The sequence below is a fragment of the Macadamia integrifolia genome, chromosome 8, assembly GCF_013358625.1.
Source record: "Macadamia integrifolia cultivar HAES 741 chromosome 8, SCU_Mint_v3, whole genome shotgun sequence".
Lineage (NCBI taxonomy): Eukaryota > Viridiplantae > Streptophyta > Magnoliopsida > Proteales > Proteaceae > Macadamia > Macadamia integrifolia.
In genome coordinates this window covers 4121069-4139816 of record NC_056564.1, presented here as the reverse complement: position 1 = coordinate 4139816, position 18748 = coordinate 4121069, and the positions used below count along the sequence as shown (strand labels likewise).

At 40.6% G+C, this 18748-nt stretch overlaps 1 protein-coding gene across 1 annotated transcript; it reads right to left on the bottom strand.

Moving 5' to 3' along the window:
- Positions 1-142: 142 nt before the first annotated feature.
- LOC122086394 (ABC transporter B family member 20) lies at positions 143-18590 on the bottom strand. Its single transcript, XM_042655174.1, has 11 exons — positions 17395-18590; positions 14575-14629; positions 14292-14467; positions 13951-14151; positions 10778-11037; positions 10372-10682; positions 10028-10251; positions 9589-9929; positions 8290-9083; positions 7917-8158; positions 143-1760 (listed from the first exon to the last, which is right to left on the bottom strand). The coding sequence occupies exons 1-11, from the start codon at positions 17755-17757 to the stop codon at positions 531-533; spliced, it is 4197 nt and encodes a 1398-aa protein (XP_042511108.1). The 5' UTR covers positions 17758-18590; the 3' UTR covers positions 143-530.
- Positions 18591-18748: the final 158 nt, after the last annotated feature.

Here is an 18748-nt window from a genome sequence, read left to right as displayed (position 1 = left end):
CAGGTAAGCATGATAGCAGGCTCTGAAGGTCATACCATTTGGGGCTCCAATGAGCATCTCCATTGAACAAATATACAAGAAGAAATAGAAGAAGTTTGTCAAAAATGAATCACAGATTACTTAATTTGAGAAGGAAGAAAGATTGCTAAACCTCTTCTTTAATTAATTAACAAATTAATACACCAAGGAGAGCACAATCTCTCTCTGAGAATGTGTGCCTCCAAAAGAATATGCATCACACTGCCCCAAAGGCATGTCCTATATAACACTCATTGGCTTCCTCAACCCAGTTGAAACCCCACAAATTCCATTTTCAAACCTAACTTTGAACAGTGTTAACCAACATCAACCCCAATTCCAAATAAACATCGTTACGCAACCCCTTTGTTTTTTTCCAGCCATACTGCACACCAACAATTGATTTCATCCTGAAAGATCTGGCAGTTTTCTGTGTCTTCGGCTGTCAGGAGTCGGTAGAATATGAACATGACCTGGAATGACTATAAATTACATTAATCATAATCCCCCACCTAAACAGATCGATGCTGGCGCAAGCCCTTCCCAAAATGAGGTTGCATCAAACGGACATACAGACCGTTCATGGCAACCAGGGAATCATGGGTTCCTTGCTCCACGATTCGTCCAAAATTGAGAACTACAATGTTGTCTACATGCCTCATCATTGCCGCCCTATGAGCAATAAGAATAGTTGTCTTGTTCCCCATTATCAGGGTATCAAGAGCCTCCTGCACCACCCGGCTTGAGTCTGACTCAATTGAGGAGCTGGCCTCATCCAATAATAAGATAGGAGCATTTTTTAGCACAACCCTGGCAATGGCAATTCTTTGCTTCTGTCCTGGTGTTAGATCAACTCCTCTCATGCCTACATGTGTGTCGTAACCATGAGGCAAGCTACTGATGAAATGGTGAGCATTAGCTATCCTTGCTGCCTCTTTCATTTCAGCCTCCGTAGCATTATGCCTAGCATAAATGATATTCTCCCTTATAGTTGTTGAGAAGATGATTGGCTCCTGCTGAACAAGACCCATGTGGTTCCTCAACCACCTAAGGTTATACTGCTTCAGATCTCTGCCATCCAGCAAAACTTGACCAGCAACTGGGTCATAGAATCTCTCTATCAAAGAGATTATAGTGCTCTTTCCAGACCCTGAAACTCCTACTACTGCTACAGTCTGTCCTCCACTGACTTTGAGACTGAAATTTCTCAATACCATCACCTCTGGATGAGTAGGATAACAAAAATGAACATTTTTCAACTCAATGCTTCCATACACATTAGGGGGTTTTAGTCCAAAGTTATCATCTGGATCAATCTCAGGGACGCGGTCTATGATCTCAAATACTGAAATAAGAGATTTACGCCGCTTAAGTATGTATGGAGCCAGCCCAAATGGCTCCACAAGAGCAAAGGTCGCAAAAGAGAAGACGATGTACTCTTTGATAGCCGTGGGAAGGTCCATATAATTCTTTTTAACAGAGATGGCAGTGTACCAGAGGAGGAGCGCATTACAGGCAAAAAGCAGGAACTGCGAAAATCCGAATGCAAAACCAATGGCCATCCCATGGAGAAAACTCTGCTTGAATATTTTGCCCAGCTGACATCTGTAGAGCTCCATCACCTTGTTACCAGCACAGAATGCCACCACAGTGTATATGTTTCTAACTGCATCCTCAAGGACCAAAGATGCCTTCCTGTGCATTTCTTGTATGCCTCTTGAGAACCCAGCAAGCCACAACTTCTGCAAAATGTAAATTCAAGCCACTCAGGATTTAAAACAAGGAAGAGAAAAAGAAACATGCTATGTATTCATGGTGATTCATAATCTTCTTTTTTTTATGGTTAAGTTTTTTTTTTTTTTTTTGGGGGTGGGGGGTGTGTGCAACTAGCACATGATGATTCGTAATGAAAATCATAACTTTAGAGAGCAAGATTTAAATTTTTTTTTTTTAGACATCATACAACATTGTTTATCAATGTCTTGAAACCCTCACTGGAGGTTAACCCAGGCCGCAAAGCCTGTTGATGCAATTATAAGTTGAAACTTGCAATTCAGACTGAAAAGAACTACACTAATTAGAAAGATGGATAAGTCAAAATTGTTAATCAGCTTTGGTATAGACAATAAAATTGTCTTGTTTCCAAATGTCAATGTCCTTGGGTGAATCACTGAATTGTCAAGTGATTGGCAGAGGAATGCAATTCTTGGTTCAACTGGTCCATCTGTCAGGCACAGTCCAGGCCTTAAAATTCACCAATCACTAGGTATGCAAAATAAACCTGACGCCCTGAAGTGGATAAGATTTTTGAAGGATTGTTGATTAAATGAACTTTTCTAAGGATGCAGAAGTATCAAGAAGTGTTTCTGGATGGTAAGAGAGTAGGGATCTGAAAAATAATAAGCATCCTTCCGGCTTAAGCTGCTCTCCCCACAATTGGTTCTTTCTTCTTCCCATGCCATCAAACTAAAGTAGATACATACATGGGAAAGTACGGGTGCAATAGGGCCAGGTTGGGCTGGGTTTCTTAAAACCCTAGCCCAACCCTGAGTCCCCTTAATTGGGCCCAAACCCGCCTTGACCCTGACTTAGGGCCGCAAAACTTCAACCCTGGCCCTACCCTTTAGGGTTCAGCCCAACCCTTACCCGCCCTGATTGACCCTAATTTTTCAGGGTTGGGCCGGGATGACCCTGACCTTGACCCTAACCCTGATTGACCCTGACTGACTCTGACCTTGGTTTGCCATCAAGAGCTAGGTATACCTTGACCCTACAAAATATGAAATAACTTAAAAATAAAAAATATTCATAATAAAGAGGAGATAAAAAATACAAAGTTACAATTTTTTTTGTAAAAAAAGCAAGAGAGATCGGTGAGAAGATATATTAGGAGTTTTGAGATGTTAATGACTCAATGTCAAACAATAAATATAATTAGGTTAAATTCAGGGTTAACATCAGGGTCACAACCAAGGTCAACATCAGGGGCAAAAATCAGGGCCAAAAGTCAGGGTAAAAAAATTAGGGCCGGGTTCAGGGTGGGCTGGGCGGGCCAAAGACATCAACCCTTACCCGCCCTGACCCTGACTCAAGGTCAGAAAATTCAGGGTCGGGCCGGCCCTCAGGGCCAAAATTTTTGGGTCAGTACTTGTTCACAATCAGGGCAGGCCAAGGGCGGGTTCGGGGCAAACTTGCACCCCTATGGGAAAGTAATGGGGTTCTAACCACCTAAGGATTAGGGTCTAGAAAACCCAGATAAAGCAGAATCACAGAAAAGGGAATCAAACCTAGACCTGAGAAACCGGAGAACAAGGATAGGTCTGATCTGACCAGTAGTCAGGTCGAGTGGGCTGGTCTTAGGACTTAGGGTAGAATAGTTCAACGAAATTTGATTGCAGTTTGAAGTTCAGATTCTCCCCAAATTGAAATTTTCTACTGGGTAGGGTTCTTGAGACAATTCCAGAACAGAGATCTGATATCAGAAATTTAGGTATTCAGAACAGATCGGTATTCAGAACAGATCTACTTAATGGACTGATTAGGCAAGCAAAACAGTAGCCAAGACCTAAACACCTAACACAATTCAGAAACAAAGAACTTTTAGAAAGCATATCTGAAGGACTAAGAAATCGGTGGGAATTTAAGGTTTAAAAGTAAAAACAGATCTGGGACTAGAAAATAAAGATAAACTAAGGCTGAAACCGATCGGCAGTATAGAATCAAGATAAGAGAGAGATTAACTTGCACATGGTACAGAAAAGTTGCAGAAAACTAACCTGATCGATAGAGAAAAAGAAAAAGGATGTGAACCAGGAAACCCACCTGATACCATTCAGAATCCACAGCAGAACAACCACTGAATCCCACAATATTCCAGAATCCACTGAGCAAGAACATTTTCGAATCCCACAGCAGCTGGCCTGAAATCTCATCAGTATCAAGAACAGAAATCTGACAACTTTTTTTTCCCTCCTTTTACAGGTGAAGGAAGAAATAGAAGGGATATTGTAGACACTGCATTTTTTCACTAGTTTGATAGGATGGACAAAAAAGGGTAAGAATGCATTAGAGTGTTGATGACTTGATGTATACATAGACGCTACCCTCCCCTAACAGTTCAAGCTTTTAGGTGAAATAGTAGCGAACATGGTCTCAGAGCAGAGTGAGGTCAAGTGTTGGACTCCTCGAAAGTGCAACGGAAGAGTTTTCCCAACATTTCTTCTCCCTCGGTGCTGCATGAAGGAAATGCTGTGTCAGCTCCACGTGCAAGGACCATGTGATCTTGGCCTGAATGTGTGGGGGAGTGTTGATGTATACAATGATGCTGCCCTTTCCTAATATTCGAGCTTTTGGGCGAAATGGTAGCATATACAGAATTGGAAGGGCAATGGGGCGACTGAGGTGCATCGAAGGTGCTGGGTGGGCTGTACAACCAACGGACCTTTCACCAAGTGGGTTTGAAATCCACAGAACCAATTGACAGCAAAGATAATGCAGAAATGATCTCAAACCAATAAAACAAGCGAGAGATCAATCGTAACAGGATCACTAAAGGGACAAATCAGTATTAAGAACATAAATCTCTAACACTGTTTTTTTGTTTTTTTCATTTGTTTTTCCTTTTACAAGCGAAAGAAGAAATAGAAGGGATATTGTCGACACTGAACTCTGTCACCCCAAATATCTCCTCCCCTTTCTACCAGTAATTGGAGCCCAGAAAGCTCCCCTTTTGCACTGTGGAAAACTAAGTAAAAACCTAAACCCTAAACATCAATGTCAACCTTGAGTATACACCCCCCGCATTTCCCAATTTCCTTCACCAGGGGGTCAACATTGCGATACTCATAGGTATGACCTTGGATTCACCACCAAAGTCTTGGAGGAATGGAATCACCACCAAACCCAACCTGCTGAATCACCACAGTAGGGTTTGACCAGAACCACCACCAAGATGACTTACAGTTTCACCGCTGCAACCTATCCAGATTAATCACTGAACCAAAGAAGAGCAAACTTATTTCTCAACCTTCCCTTCTATTACAACAGTACATTGTCTAAATAAGAGACACAGAGACTGAAAATAGCAACTAACTAGAATCTTCCCTGCGTAGATAGGACTAATTAAAAAAGAGGAAACAATAAAATAGTAACTCTTACTTAGTTATTATTTTAGAAACTAAGGAGCTATTACAATAATAGAATAAAGAGACTACTAGGAAAGTATTCCAGCAAATCTTCAAGATATTCTAGCAGATCTTCTCATAGGACCCCACACAATCTTTTAGAAGATCTCACACAAGCCATACAGAGACCAAATCAAACCATATGCAGGCCAGCCTGACCCTGGCTTGAACCGGGACCAAGACCGGAATCGTGGGAAGTGTTTGGACTGGAATTTTGGCCTAGGACATGATTTTGGGTCTCCTGTCTTCTTTTCTTTCGCATATGGACCTTAGGCTCTGAATCGGCTCTCCCCTACTTGTAGCGAGTAGTGACGACAAATCAAATCTACATGAATAGAATTTCAGCAACTGTTGATTTCCTCTGATGCCCCTCCTTAGGTTTGACACCAAATAACACAGAAACGATCTCGAACCAGTAAAACCAGTGAGAGATCAATCACAACAGGATCACATATAGGGACGAATCAGTCTTCAGAACAGAAAATCTTAACTCTCTTTTTTTCGTTTCACATGTGAAAGAAGAAATAAAAGGGATATGACCTGAATACACCACCAAAGGCCTGTGGGAATGGAATCACCCCACAAATTAGGCTCTTGGAATCACCACCAAGAGGTGTTATAGCGTCACCACTGAAACCTATCCACATTCATCACTAAACCAAAGAAAAACACACTTTATTTCTCAACCGTCTCTTCTATTACAATGGTACATTGTTTAAATAAAAGATACAAAGACCAAAAATAGCAACTAACTAGAAACTTCCCTGCGTGGACAGCACTATTCACAAGAAGGAAACAATAAAAATAGTAACTGTTAGTACTCTTAGTTAGCTATTAATTTAGAAACTAAGGAACCTGTTGATGCATACATTGACAATGCCTTTCTGTAACAGCTCAAGCACGGGGAGGTCGAGTGTTCAAATCCTGGGAGTGCATAACGGGTAAGGGCCGACAATTCATCTCCTTCAATGCCGCGTGAAGGAAAAGTTGTCACGTGAGCTCCATGTGCAAGGACCATGGGATCTTGGTCTGCATGTGCAGGGGAGTGTTGATGGATACATTTACACTGCCCTTCCCTAACAGTTTGAGCTTTTATGGGAAATAGTAGTGAACAACACCTATCCCACTTGACTATTCAAAAAGGCACTAAGTAACCTACACAAAGTAGGTAACTCTATAACAAAACTCCATATGCAACCTGTACTGTTGGGCCCCACAACTAAATAAATGAAAGAATTTCTTTTCCTACCTAATGAGAACTAAGCTGGACTACACGGGACTAAATAACCTTACAGATGTCCCTAAATCACATAAATTGACCCCATACCCGATAGGGCTAATCCTTCCCCTTCCATTAGGAATTTTGGATGTTCCTGCATTAATAGCTCTAGAATTATCCTCCAAAAATGTATCAAATTTCATCAAGTAATGTCCATGGAAGAAAATTTGGACCCTTTGAATAGGAGGAAACATAGAAATGCAACCCTAAAGCGATGTAGAAGGTAATGGAAAAACAAGAACAAACAATGCACATATGTTTACGAGGTTCGGCAAGATTGCCTACGTCCTCGGTGAGATGAGATTCTGCTTCACTGTTAATGGAGAATACGATTACAGTGTTCGTCCTCACACCTCTCAGTATTGCTTGCATTACAAAGAAAGAAAACCTTGCTACAAATATATAGTGAAAAGACCCTAATCCGGGACTGCCGTTCTGTTCTGTCGAGGCGCCTGCACCAGTACTCCCTCGATTAAATTGCGACGGAATACAAGACATCGTACCCAACAGGAAATTCAATGAAAGTATTGGTTAAGAGAGATAGCAAAGTGATAGATTTGCCATTCTGATTCTGCCATAGTTTCACAATCATAATGATGCAGGACATTTGGGGGCTGCTCCTACTAGCCCTAGCCCTAGCCCAAGGCCCAATTAGATACTCCAGGAGATACCATCTCAGGCCCAAGCCCTACCAGCCATGAATTATGGAATTAAGAAAAAGGATTCTGACTCTTCTTCTTCCCCCCTTCTATCGGGTCTCTCTCTCTCTCTCTCTCTCTCTCTCTCTCTCTCTCTCTCTCTTCTTCTTATCAAGTTGTTGATCTTTTCTTTCTCTTGGTTTTCCCTTTCTTCCACCCCCACCCCTGATTTCACTACAATGCATGAGGATGACGAACAATCAAGCAGACTACTGAACTTCTCGAATTCTATTTAATTTACTCTATATTTCTAGGGTGAGATCACGAATATTTTCAGAAAACTCAACTACAAATGTCATGTATGTAAAGAGAAAGGATCCTTTCAGGATCCTTTCATTGAATAGCTGTTATATGAAAGGATAGGATTCTACAGGATTCTTTCAATCCTTTCATTGTATAGCTGTTATATTTGTGTAATATTCCTTTTCCCTATAAAACCTTGTATAGGTTTTTGTAATATTCTCTTTCATTGTAAAGTTCTTTCTTTCTATGGACTTACCTTGTATGGGTGTCCAATTTTGTGTATTTATATGGGTTTCCTACATGAATACAAGACACAGAATTTTACTGATTTACAATGTAGTTTTGAATGTTTATGCAGCCACTAAAGGGAATACAAGAAAAGGAAATCAGCAAACGATTTTGGAAACTAACAGGATTGAGAAACAAATACCAAGGTCATGAAAAGGATCGCATAAAAGTTTCTCAAAGAAAATGCAGAGAAGCATGAATGCAAACCTGTGCAATAGCAGACACAATAAGAATGGGTAGGGTTCCCAAAGCCACGAGTGCCAGCCGCCATTCCAACAGCATCCCTATGAGAACAGCCACAGCAACAGCTGCAGTGTCTTGGATAAATATAGAAAGCCTGTTGCTGAAAGCAGCACGTACAAATGTAGCATCATTTGCCAAACGCATGGATAAGTTGTCAGCACTGTTCTCCTCTTCATCAAACCATCCAACTTCATTGCGCAACATTGCTGCAAGGCAGTGAACATGGATTAACTAAAATGTAGATTCCACATGCATGCAGTACAGTAGAAGCTGGTAGAAAGAATGGTATTTTGAGCCTGAGGAACATGCATAAAGAAGCAAGCTAGATGTCAATTACCTGAAAACAACATTCTCCTAACTCGCTCAGTCATTTTCTCTCCCATAATGCCAAAATAGAAGTGCTGCAAAAAATTGGCAACCACTGTGACAATACCCATGCAAGCAATGATCAAGGACCATTTGTCCACTTCATCACGTAAGTGAGCACCTTGATTTGGTCCATAATATGCCGTCACTATCAATGCAATGATATATGCAAGAAGGGGGTTAAAAGAACCAAAAATTGCAGCACCAGTGCACCCTAAAACAGCATAAAGCCACTCTGCAAAACTAAGCTCAGCAAGCCTCCACAATGATGGAGGTTTCTGATGCTGGGTATCCTTTGGCTCATTCTGTTTCACAGGCATATCATCAAATTGACTGAGGGGCCGACTAAAGGTCTTCGAGTGGGAGCGTTCATTTTTCGGATCAGATGTCAAAAGTGGTGAAATAGGGGACTCAGGATCTGAAGGATTTGATGCCTGCTGATGTGCGGGATGAACATCGAGCTTGGGTAGCTCCGGCAACCTCATTTCAAAGCTGTCCTGCCTTTTAATAGATGGTGCACTTTCTGCTGCATCCAAGGCCACCCCATTTTCCAACATTTGCTCTGAAGGAGGGCTTTGAACTTTTGGCGATTCTTGCGAGCTTAAAGTTCCATCCGGAGGCCGGAATGCATGAATTCCATGTGTTCTCTGAAGAGAGGGTGATTTTGACATCTTAGGTGATGACGGTTCTTGAACACTGTGACTTGCTGAAGAATCTCTTTCAATTTGGAAAGTCGAGATCTCCTTGTGATTCCTTATTGGCGTCCTGGTGAGAACAGACTGCATTAATAATCACCATCTAGAAGAATATCAAACGGTGGATCAAGATAGTCATTTTCCACACAACGATATACATCTTGGTGGGGAATGTCAGTGAAGGCGGACTTTGGTCCACGGTCTTGGGGATGAGATGACAAGCCAAAGGACTTACCAATGAAACCAGCTGGCACCTTCAGCACACAAGGTATTGTTAAGTTATGCATATGGTACCGCATTGTCAAACCCTGCGGTATCCTGTTATGCTTCGGTTATCTTTAGTTTTCATTGTATTGTTTACTTAGTCTTCTAGTCCTTGCGGCATTGAAAGTAGTCATCATTCACTTTTATATAATGTTGATGAGGGGACTGCTGCAGGTATGAACTCTCTCCCTTGCGACAGTCTCCTCTCTCTTCTTCTTCTAGATTGTTAGTACTGGTTTTCTGTTTCTGATATTATCACAGGTATAATTCACCACATACAACAAAAGCACCACCTTATATCTATAATGTACCTCTTAGGAAGCTTTGCTGCTTCTTCGCATCTGAGAAGCTCCGCATATAGGCCATCTAGAGCTAGCAATTCATCATGTGTACCCATCTCAACAAGTAAACCCTCCTCCATCACAGCTATATAATCAACATCCCTTATAAGGCTAAGCCGTCGAGCAATTATTATAGTTGAACGTCCCAACATGAGGATATCTAAAGCCTCCTGAACAGCCCTTTCTGCTTCAAAATCAAGGCCACCAGTGACTTCATCAAGTAAAAGAATAGATGGATTTGAAAGCACTGCTCTAGCAACAGAAAGTTTTATTTTCTGTTCTTCTGTCAATAGTAAACCAGCCCTACCAACCTGAAATGCATAAAATTAGAAGAAAAAATAAATAATTAACATATTATCCATCGCATAACAGTCTTAATTAAATAACCAATGTCCTTTTATGGTTCTACCTGTGTCTCATATCCTTTCTCAAGCAAGCTGATAAATGTATGAGCATGTGCTATTTTAGCAGCTTCTTCAATCTGGTCAAAAGTAACACCGGGCCGTCCATAAGCGATATTATCCCTAATGCTCAAACTTAGCAAGGCAGGTTCCTGGGTGACAAGTCCTATTTGGCTTCTTAACCATTCCAGTTTCAGGCTTTTAATGTTCTCTCCATCCAGAAGTACTTCTCCTGCCAAAAAAAAAAAATCCCTTGGAAATTTCAGATAACATCATTGAGGGTTCTAGCAGAACCATTGACAAAAGAAAAACAAATGACAGGGAATAGAAAGAGAAAAAGTGTGATCATGACCTAATGTAGGATCGTAAAAACGCTCCATGAGAGGAATTATACTGCTTTTTCCTGAACCATTCCTGCCAACAAGTGCCACAGCTTTTCTAGCGGGTACTGTCAAGTAAAAGCCACTCAAGATAGGGATTTCAGGACGAGAGAGGTAGCTGAAATACACATTTCGAAATTCAATGTTGCCTTGCACAGATGGTAAAATATTTCCATCCTGATTAACAGAAGAAGTTGAACGGCTTATCATCTCATAGAGTCTGTAAGCAGCAATTCTTCCCTGCTCAAATGAATAGAAGTTTGTTGCTGCTTGATTAAGCCCACTACAAAGGAAAACAGACCAAAGATGAGAAATTTTGTAAAAAGAAAAGAGATCAGAAAAATAAAGCATTAAACAAATAAAAATGTATTTTCTTACAGGCCACTCAAAATCACGGCAAAGAGAGCTATTACAATTTGACCGCCATGAGCTTTTCCTTGTGAAATTAGGAACCTTCCAACCCAAAGTTGCAAAGCACATGAACATATTGCAAGTCCATATGTAAATCCTAGTCCAAGACCTTGAACCAGACTGATCAGTATACCATATCTCAGTGTTGCCTGGAGTGAAGTGGCATAAGAATACTTGGCCAATGTTTCATTTGTGAAAGCATACAAGGTCCTAATGTAAGATACTGCCTGCACAGTAAAAAAAATTAAGTTCTGTTACCAAACAACAGGCTTTGGGTGCTTCAACCAGAATGAGAAGAGCTGGCTCAGTTTCCTAGTTTCCCATAATGTACATAAAAATAGGTATTTACAACCAGTAGACCATAAAGCTGAGCTCCATTACCTTACACTTCCACTGTATTTACAAATAGAATGAAGTATGAGAAACAAGAGTAAGATTACTTTGTCCAAAAAATTCATTTACATATTGTTTTTAAGTATGGATATACTCATATCTCTTTTGTTCTCATTAATCCAAGTGAAGCAGGACCAAATATGGAAAAATAATTGAATTCAAATACAAACAAGAGACCTAGAGAATTAAGGGTGGGTTTGAATTCTGTTGATCTATTTCTTGTTTAGGGTCCATGTATTTTGCTGAGATTTTATCAGAGCTTCTATACGGTGTTATGAAAGTTCATGTAATCAGGCTTCTGCACTTTTCTCTTATATCAATAAAATGTGTTTGTGCCTATTAAAAAACAAAGTACAATATACAGGGAGATAGAAATCTTCTTCTATAAAATCATCTGGCAGTAAATGTGCTAGTCCTTTTTCACACTTAAATAAACTTAGGAGAGTGTTGTGACTGCTGTCCCGTCATATTTCTTTTCATGAAGAAATGGAAGAGCCCATACAAGGGTTTTCACCAGGCCTGCTCATTCAATACCTAAGCTAAGTACTAATATTTAAGCACAAAAATTCAGGTTTTTCGTTCAACTAACACCATAGTCCCTGAAATTCAATTCAGATCAACATCAACCTCAATAAAGAAATGATAATAAAATCCTGACTCAAACATAATAAATTGAATTACTGCAACTTGTCACAAACAGGAGACACGCCATCTTTCTGTAGATCAGTTTGACCCAATTAGAATGTCTGGTCACGTTCATTTCGGCAGGTCAGCAGAAGGTCATTTTCATATTCCGGTTTTCTGAACCATTGTATAAAGGCATAGTGTTGCAGCAATCTGACCAGACACATTCTGATTGCTACTAACCATGTAGAACTAGTCTAAAATAACATAACGAACCTCAGAGAGTTCACATTCTAAGCACAGAACAGTGCTACTAGATGAGCTCCTGCAGGTGAAAACCTACACTTTTCATAAACAAAAAATATGTGGAAAGAGGAACATGACTTTCAGACTATGGCGCAGGAACAGTGGGAATCCTTCTTATTTCTGATAGGATATGGCAGATGTTTACACGGCAGCAGAGAACACTGAAGGAAAAAGAGAAGGGAATATATTCTTAGTAACTGTACGAGCAAAGGAGTTGAAGGAGCTATTGGAAGAGCTAAACTCTGAAAAAGATGGGTTGCACTACTTCATAGCCTTAGATATGTCTAAATCTGAAAGCTTTAATAGTACAATTGCTTTCGCCTTTGGCATCTGTTGGGGGGAATGAAAACAAGGGAATTGAAGACTCTTTGGAGATAGAGCAAGAGATTAACCACAAATGCGCATGAATGCTGTAATCTTTTACTTGTTTCTTTTTTTTTTTTTTTTGGGGTGGGGGGTGGCCTTTTTTTTTTATCTAAAGTTTGCCAAGACTGAGACAGCTCCACAGGGTTCTTGATGTAGATAGGTCTGTCAAGGGGAGGGCTCGAGCTGACCAGATCATGGTTCAGTTCTGGTCCTGGTTTAGCCCCCACCTTGGTCCCATTGAGCCAGCCCCAAAACCAGAAAACACTGTTCACATGAACAGTAACCCCTGCAGTTTTGTCTTCAAGTGAAGCTTCTAGAAGGCTCTCCATCTGTCCCTTATTATGGAAAGTAGAAGCTTCAAGAAAGGGTCCAGCAGCAGCCATTGATTTCAGCAATATAGCTTAGGATTTTGTTTCCCTTTTTAGAATTGGCTTGATTGTCAAGTCAAATATGGTTGTTAGTAGCCATGGCCTCTGAGGCTAGTTAGGAGTTTCTATATATTTTCTTGGTTAACAAGTAGCTTATTTAGGAGATTTTAGTTAGTTTCTATTCCTACATTAGTTTCCTTCTTTATTTTCTTTCTATTTTGTAAGCTGAACTCACTCCTATAAAGAGGAGCTGCTGTAATCAATTTAAGAAGATTGAACGAAGATTTGTATATGAAAAGATGGCTTACGCTGTTTCTTGTGAGATGCAGTTGGGTGAGAGGCCCTATGTGAGATGCTTAAACTTGAGGGGTGAGATGCCCAAAACTTAACCTTCTTCTTCCCCCTCCTCAACCCTCGATCACTTTTTCTTTTCTTCTTATTTTTTGTTTTGGCCATTGTGAGAGAGTTATTTGAAGACCTGAAGTTCAGCCTACAAATCAATTCAAGCACAACCAAGGATGTCAGAATCAATTGCAGCCATTTTCAGGGTTTTGGAAACTTAGAACAAAGTCCATATCTTCCAAACCAGCCAGTAGTTCAAGTTCATCTTTTGAAGGATATCTAGACAAGTTACACAGTATCTTCGTTCCAATTTTGAGGATCATCTGATGCCAAGAACCCTAGTTTCTGAAGAGTGGGCAAAAGTTTCCTAATTCATATCGACAACATAACTCTTAATTTAACCATCGGAATTGTCTCATCTTTTGAGAGCTTGTTCACCTGTATAGGACCTTCATCTACTCCAACTTTCAGCTTCATCTGAGCTACGGTTTGTGAGATCTCATATTTGTCCCTATTCGGCCAGATTTTCATGAGAAATTTACTTCAAACATATCCCTTGAATGGGTAGATAAATTGTGGAATTCATCCACTAGATTTCGGTCTAATTCATCTTCTTTAATCATTCAAAACACAAGGTAAAAGTTGTAGAAATATAGAAGCATCACAGGAGGGAGAAGCCTCAACAATCTCAGGCCCAGAAGCTCTAGCAAAATGAAAAGATAAGTCGTAGAATTAAATAACCTGCTCAGCAATGCTCGCTGCTTCAGCATATGCATCTTGAATATTTTCAGCAAGCCTGTGGAGAAATATGTTAGATATTCCTCCTGCAGCAACAATAAATGGCCCAGTTGCCAATGTAATGAGTGCAATCTGCCAACAGTTGACCAATCCAACCACCAGACCACTAAAAAACGTTGCCATGTTATGGATATAGTTCCCAACCTATTAAAGCAAAGCCCTAGTATCAGATGAAACATCCAGAAAAAAGTGCACAAAAACCCAATCACTAAACATATAATTTCTGACTGAAACCATAATTTCTCCATTTGATGATGAAAGGAAATTTTGAGTCTGAAACCTACTTTCTCGCTAAGAGCAGATTGAATGAGCAGCACATCACTTAAAACTTGGCTCACAATGTCACCATTATTCCCATACGTGTCAAAAAAGCTCATGTCCTGGTTGAGTAACACTTGGACATACTTTGACCTGATGACTGCGGTCTGCCGCTCTCCAGTCAGAATCCAACATGAGACCTCTGTTACAGAGATATAATCAGTATGAGGCTGCAATAGGATTTCATAATAGCAGAACATAACAAAATAAAGCAGTAATTACTAATGATTGGTGCATGTTTGATCTTACCAATCCACCCAGCAGCAAAAACACCCAAGGCTATATAGATAATGTATAAAGCATGCTGCGCAATAAACAGGAAAAGAATTAGAGATGCATTCTGGCTATCAATTCCTAAAAAGCTTCTCTAATAGCACAGTATCAAGTGAAAAATTTATGAGGACATATTCTATGAAGAGAAGGCTTTTGGAAAAGAAACATCTACACCATATTCAGTTTCAGAGTTTGAACCAATTGGCATCTTCCTCAAGGTATTGGGAAGAATGGTAATTCAAAATATGTATAGGAGAGAATTTCTTTCTTTCTTTTTTTTTTTTTTAAGTGGGGAGGGGGAGAGAGAGAGAGAGTTTTTTTGGATGAATAAATTAAAACACGGAAAAAAGGGAGGGGGAATACAAAGCTGAAAGGCAAGAGAAGAGGAATACAGCCCTAGAGGGCAAAGAGGGGGGGGGGGGGGAGTCAAAATAGATGAGAGGCAATGACGTAGATAAGTCACTTGGGCTTATTTTATTGCAATTAAGCCTTGAGTTGTGTTATATATGTGTTGGGCCTTTGATCCCATGGGTTTTCTTTGAAATGGGCCACTTTAATAGGCCTAAAATATGGGTAGAAGGTAGAAAAACGGAATTTAATTCATTAGTTTAGTTAGTTGCTATGTAATTCAATAAAGACCCATTAGGCCATTGGTCGGTTGTAAAGTCCTATATGGACTATTAGTTAGTTAGTTCTACTACATGTTGGAGTTATAAAGTCAAGTCCTAGTCCTATTTTGAATTCCTAGTTGTAGTAGGAGTGTCTAGTCCTATTGGGAAACTAGCTCCTAAGTAGTTTGATTGCTACTCTACCCTCTATAAATAGAGGAGTCTATGTGCTCATAATTGGAGATTTGAATGAATGAATTATTGAGTGATTACACTTTAGCTAAAAAAACTTTTATTGAGAGATGAGATGCCTAAACCTTTGAGGGGTGTGATACCCAAAACCTGAGGGGTGAGATACTCATTCCTTTATTCTCGTTCACCCTTTTCAACCCTCCATCGATTCTTCTTTTTCTATTTTTATTTTCTGTTTATTGTTATTAGAAGTTCAGACCTGTTAAAGCATACAAAAGCAAAATCAGCCAGCCAAAGAGTTCTTGTTCTTGAAGCCAATCGACCCTCATTGCTACCCAAGTTTGAGATCTAATCTACAAATCCTTTGGAGGACTGGTTCTATACTCTAAGAAGATCAATCGATCCTCTCTTGAAGGTTATCTGAAGAAGACAAGTTGATGTTCCCAATGAATTCTTCACATTCTCTCTCTTAGGTCTGAAAATCAAGAAAGTGCGTAACTCCATAACCAACTGTCAGAATCCCCTCAACTTTTGGGGTTTTTGTACCCTCCCTAGGGACTATCTACGCCCAAGAGTGTAACTCAATCGGACTCCTACAGCCCTGGCCGCACCTCTCTCTCTCCAGCTCTATAACAGGTCTTTCTCTCTCCTATCAGGTTGGGTTTTGGACTGGTTTTGCTCCTATATGAGTATTGTATCCTTGGGGGTTTATTTGAAGGTATTATTTCTTTGTTTCTTGCTCCTATTTGTATTGTTTGGGGTTATAAACTGTTGGGGTAGTTTATTGTAATCTACTTCTACATTAGGCAAACCCCCAAGAGACAACAATAAGTTTGTTCCTTGAGGGCTCAATAACTGGTGTAGGGGAGAGGGAGCCAAGTTTGGAGGAGATGTCAAAGTAGATGGTCTTCCAAATCTTATCAAAAGATCTAGAGTTGGAGGTCCATCTACGAAGGTTGCGTTCCATCCAAATGAGGCTAATCGTTGCCCAGAAGGCAAGCTTTCCAGCAATGTTGCAAATGGATCTTCTTGAGAAATTCATGTCGATCCAAATCCACTCTCTTTGAAGGGGGAGGTGTTTTCTCCGGGCAGACCAGCATTTTGAGAGAGAGAGAGAGAGAGAATTTTGCTAGCACTACTACTTTATTTTGTTATCATTCCCTTAGTCATATTAGTACTTAAACTCCATCCTCCTTATTGCGGGTCGTAATGGAATTTTATCCACCTTAATCATTATAGATATAATAGTTTTCTTTATCTATTACTCTTAATAGCCCTCCTTTCCATTTTTGGCTGCCCCAAATTCTTTGTCCATCTCACAGATTAAGTAATGAGTTTTCATTAAGCTTACAATTTAGCCCCTTGAATTGATTATCACATTCATTTATTTTCGAACTTGAAGAGAGCTCAAATAAGTAACAGAAGCGCAATTATGAAAAATGAGGGGGGTTCTTAACGCCTTAAGCTTTGCGCTTTTAAAATGGGATGGTCTTGGTGGGCTTTTACCATTTAGCCTCTTTTAACTTTGGTTTTTATCATTTGGAAGGCGAAGGGATCTACAAGCCACCCATGTGTATTGGCATCTAACACACTAAACCAATGGGTGCCCGGGAGGGAGTACCTCACAATTTGTATATAAGGAGAGCCCAACATGGTTAGGGAGGAGAGTGTGTCAGAAAGTGCCAAGTGAGGAAAGAGAGTGAGAGAGTGTCTACAACCGGCAGTGTGTACATCATTTTCCCTATCTGGAATCACTAAGACCTAAAAGTTCTAATGATGGGTTTTTTAGTGAAGAGAGCCTAAATCGATTTCCTAATTAACTCCACAAAATGCTTCCTAAGTTCCGACTAAAAGATTGAACGCCAAGGCGCACCTCTTCCTCAAGGGCATTCAAATTAGATATAAAAATAAGCACTAAGAGAGTATGCAAAGATAGCAGATGCGTTATTTGGAAAGTGAAACAAAATAAATAAATCATAGAAGGTTTCAAACCCACCTCCGTAAACCTATGGAACAGCTCTTCTGAGCTCTCCGATGGTTTATGGTCCAGGAACTGAATAACCTTCCCAAAGTAATGCAAGTATACAACGAGAGCCGTCCCATGAGCCGCAGCAGCTAATGACCCAACAACCATCAAAACCCAATCGAAACCATCAGCACAAGCAAAGAGCCTCGAGAAAGGAACAGCAGCAGGCGGAGGTTCGATCTCCTCTGCCTCCTCAATTTCAGGTTCATCCTCCGCGGGCACTGGCTCAGTGTACGGCGACGGAGACTCCGGGGGCTCCGATACCTCCGAAACCGGCGTTAACGGTTGTATGTGCGGCGGAGACAACCCGAAGAGCCCTCTTGATATCATCATCTTCTTAAACAATCTCGTAAACCCTAACTCATCGAAACCCTAAAAAAACACCAAGACAGGAACTTGGCCTTTAGGAAAGAAGAAATAACCTCACCACACAACAAATTTATCCGATCTACTGAAGCAGAGATTCATAGAAAGTAAAACACAGTAGGGGATCCTCTTCTACTCTTCCTCCCCAGTGATTTGCTTCTCTATCTCCCTCTCTCCATCAATCATATCCAAAGTAATAATCCTCCGACACTAGAGAGACCCGAGAAGCGGTCAAACAAGGCGGAGCCCTTTACAACACGCAACTTCCTCACTCCCTCGCTGAAACCCTTTTTTTTTCCTTTTTGGGTATTACTTCTCTATCAGCAGCGGTTCTTCGCCGGCGACGTTTCTTTTGGTTGTTACTCACTCTCTCATCACATTCGCCGTCGTGAAGGGCGGCGTTTTCAGCAAAGACGAAGCGTTTTCCTTCTTTTTCTTTCTTTCTCCTTTTTTTTTAATTTTTGTACCGAGAGACCAAGCAACCATCCACATTCACCCGTCACTTGCAGATATCATTATAGTGCGCTTTTGCGTGCCACTCCATTTCCTCTGTCCACCAGCTCTCTCCTTCCCCCTCTGGCCCTCTCCCACCTGCTTTGCGTTTTTTTTTAAAGAATTAAAAAATATCTGTGTTTTCTTCAAGTGTGAACTGTTTTAAAAGGCAAGGGTAGTTTATCAGCCATGGTTGACTCTGACTGATGAAATTCCCAACTGCCATTTGACTTGTTCAGTTTGATATGGGAAGGACATTACTAGAAATATTGAGGGTAATTTGGAAACTGGGTGCGAGGTGGGGGATTGCGTCAATGGTAGACGAATTTCACCTTCTCGAAGGACAAGGTCGCGCAAGTTTCAAAACGGTCATCATAGGCAGTAACGGTATTCTTCGTAATAGAGGGCATCTGCATTCTGCACGCCGCCGGTAGTTCCGTGTAACTGGAATTCCCACGCCCAAACT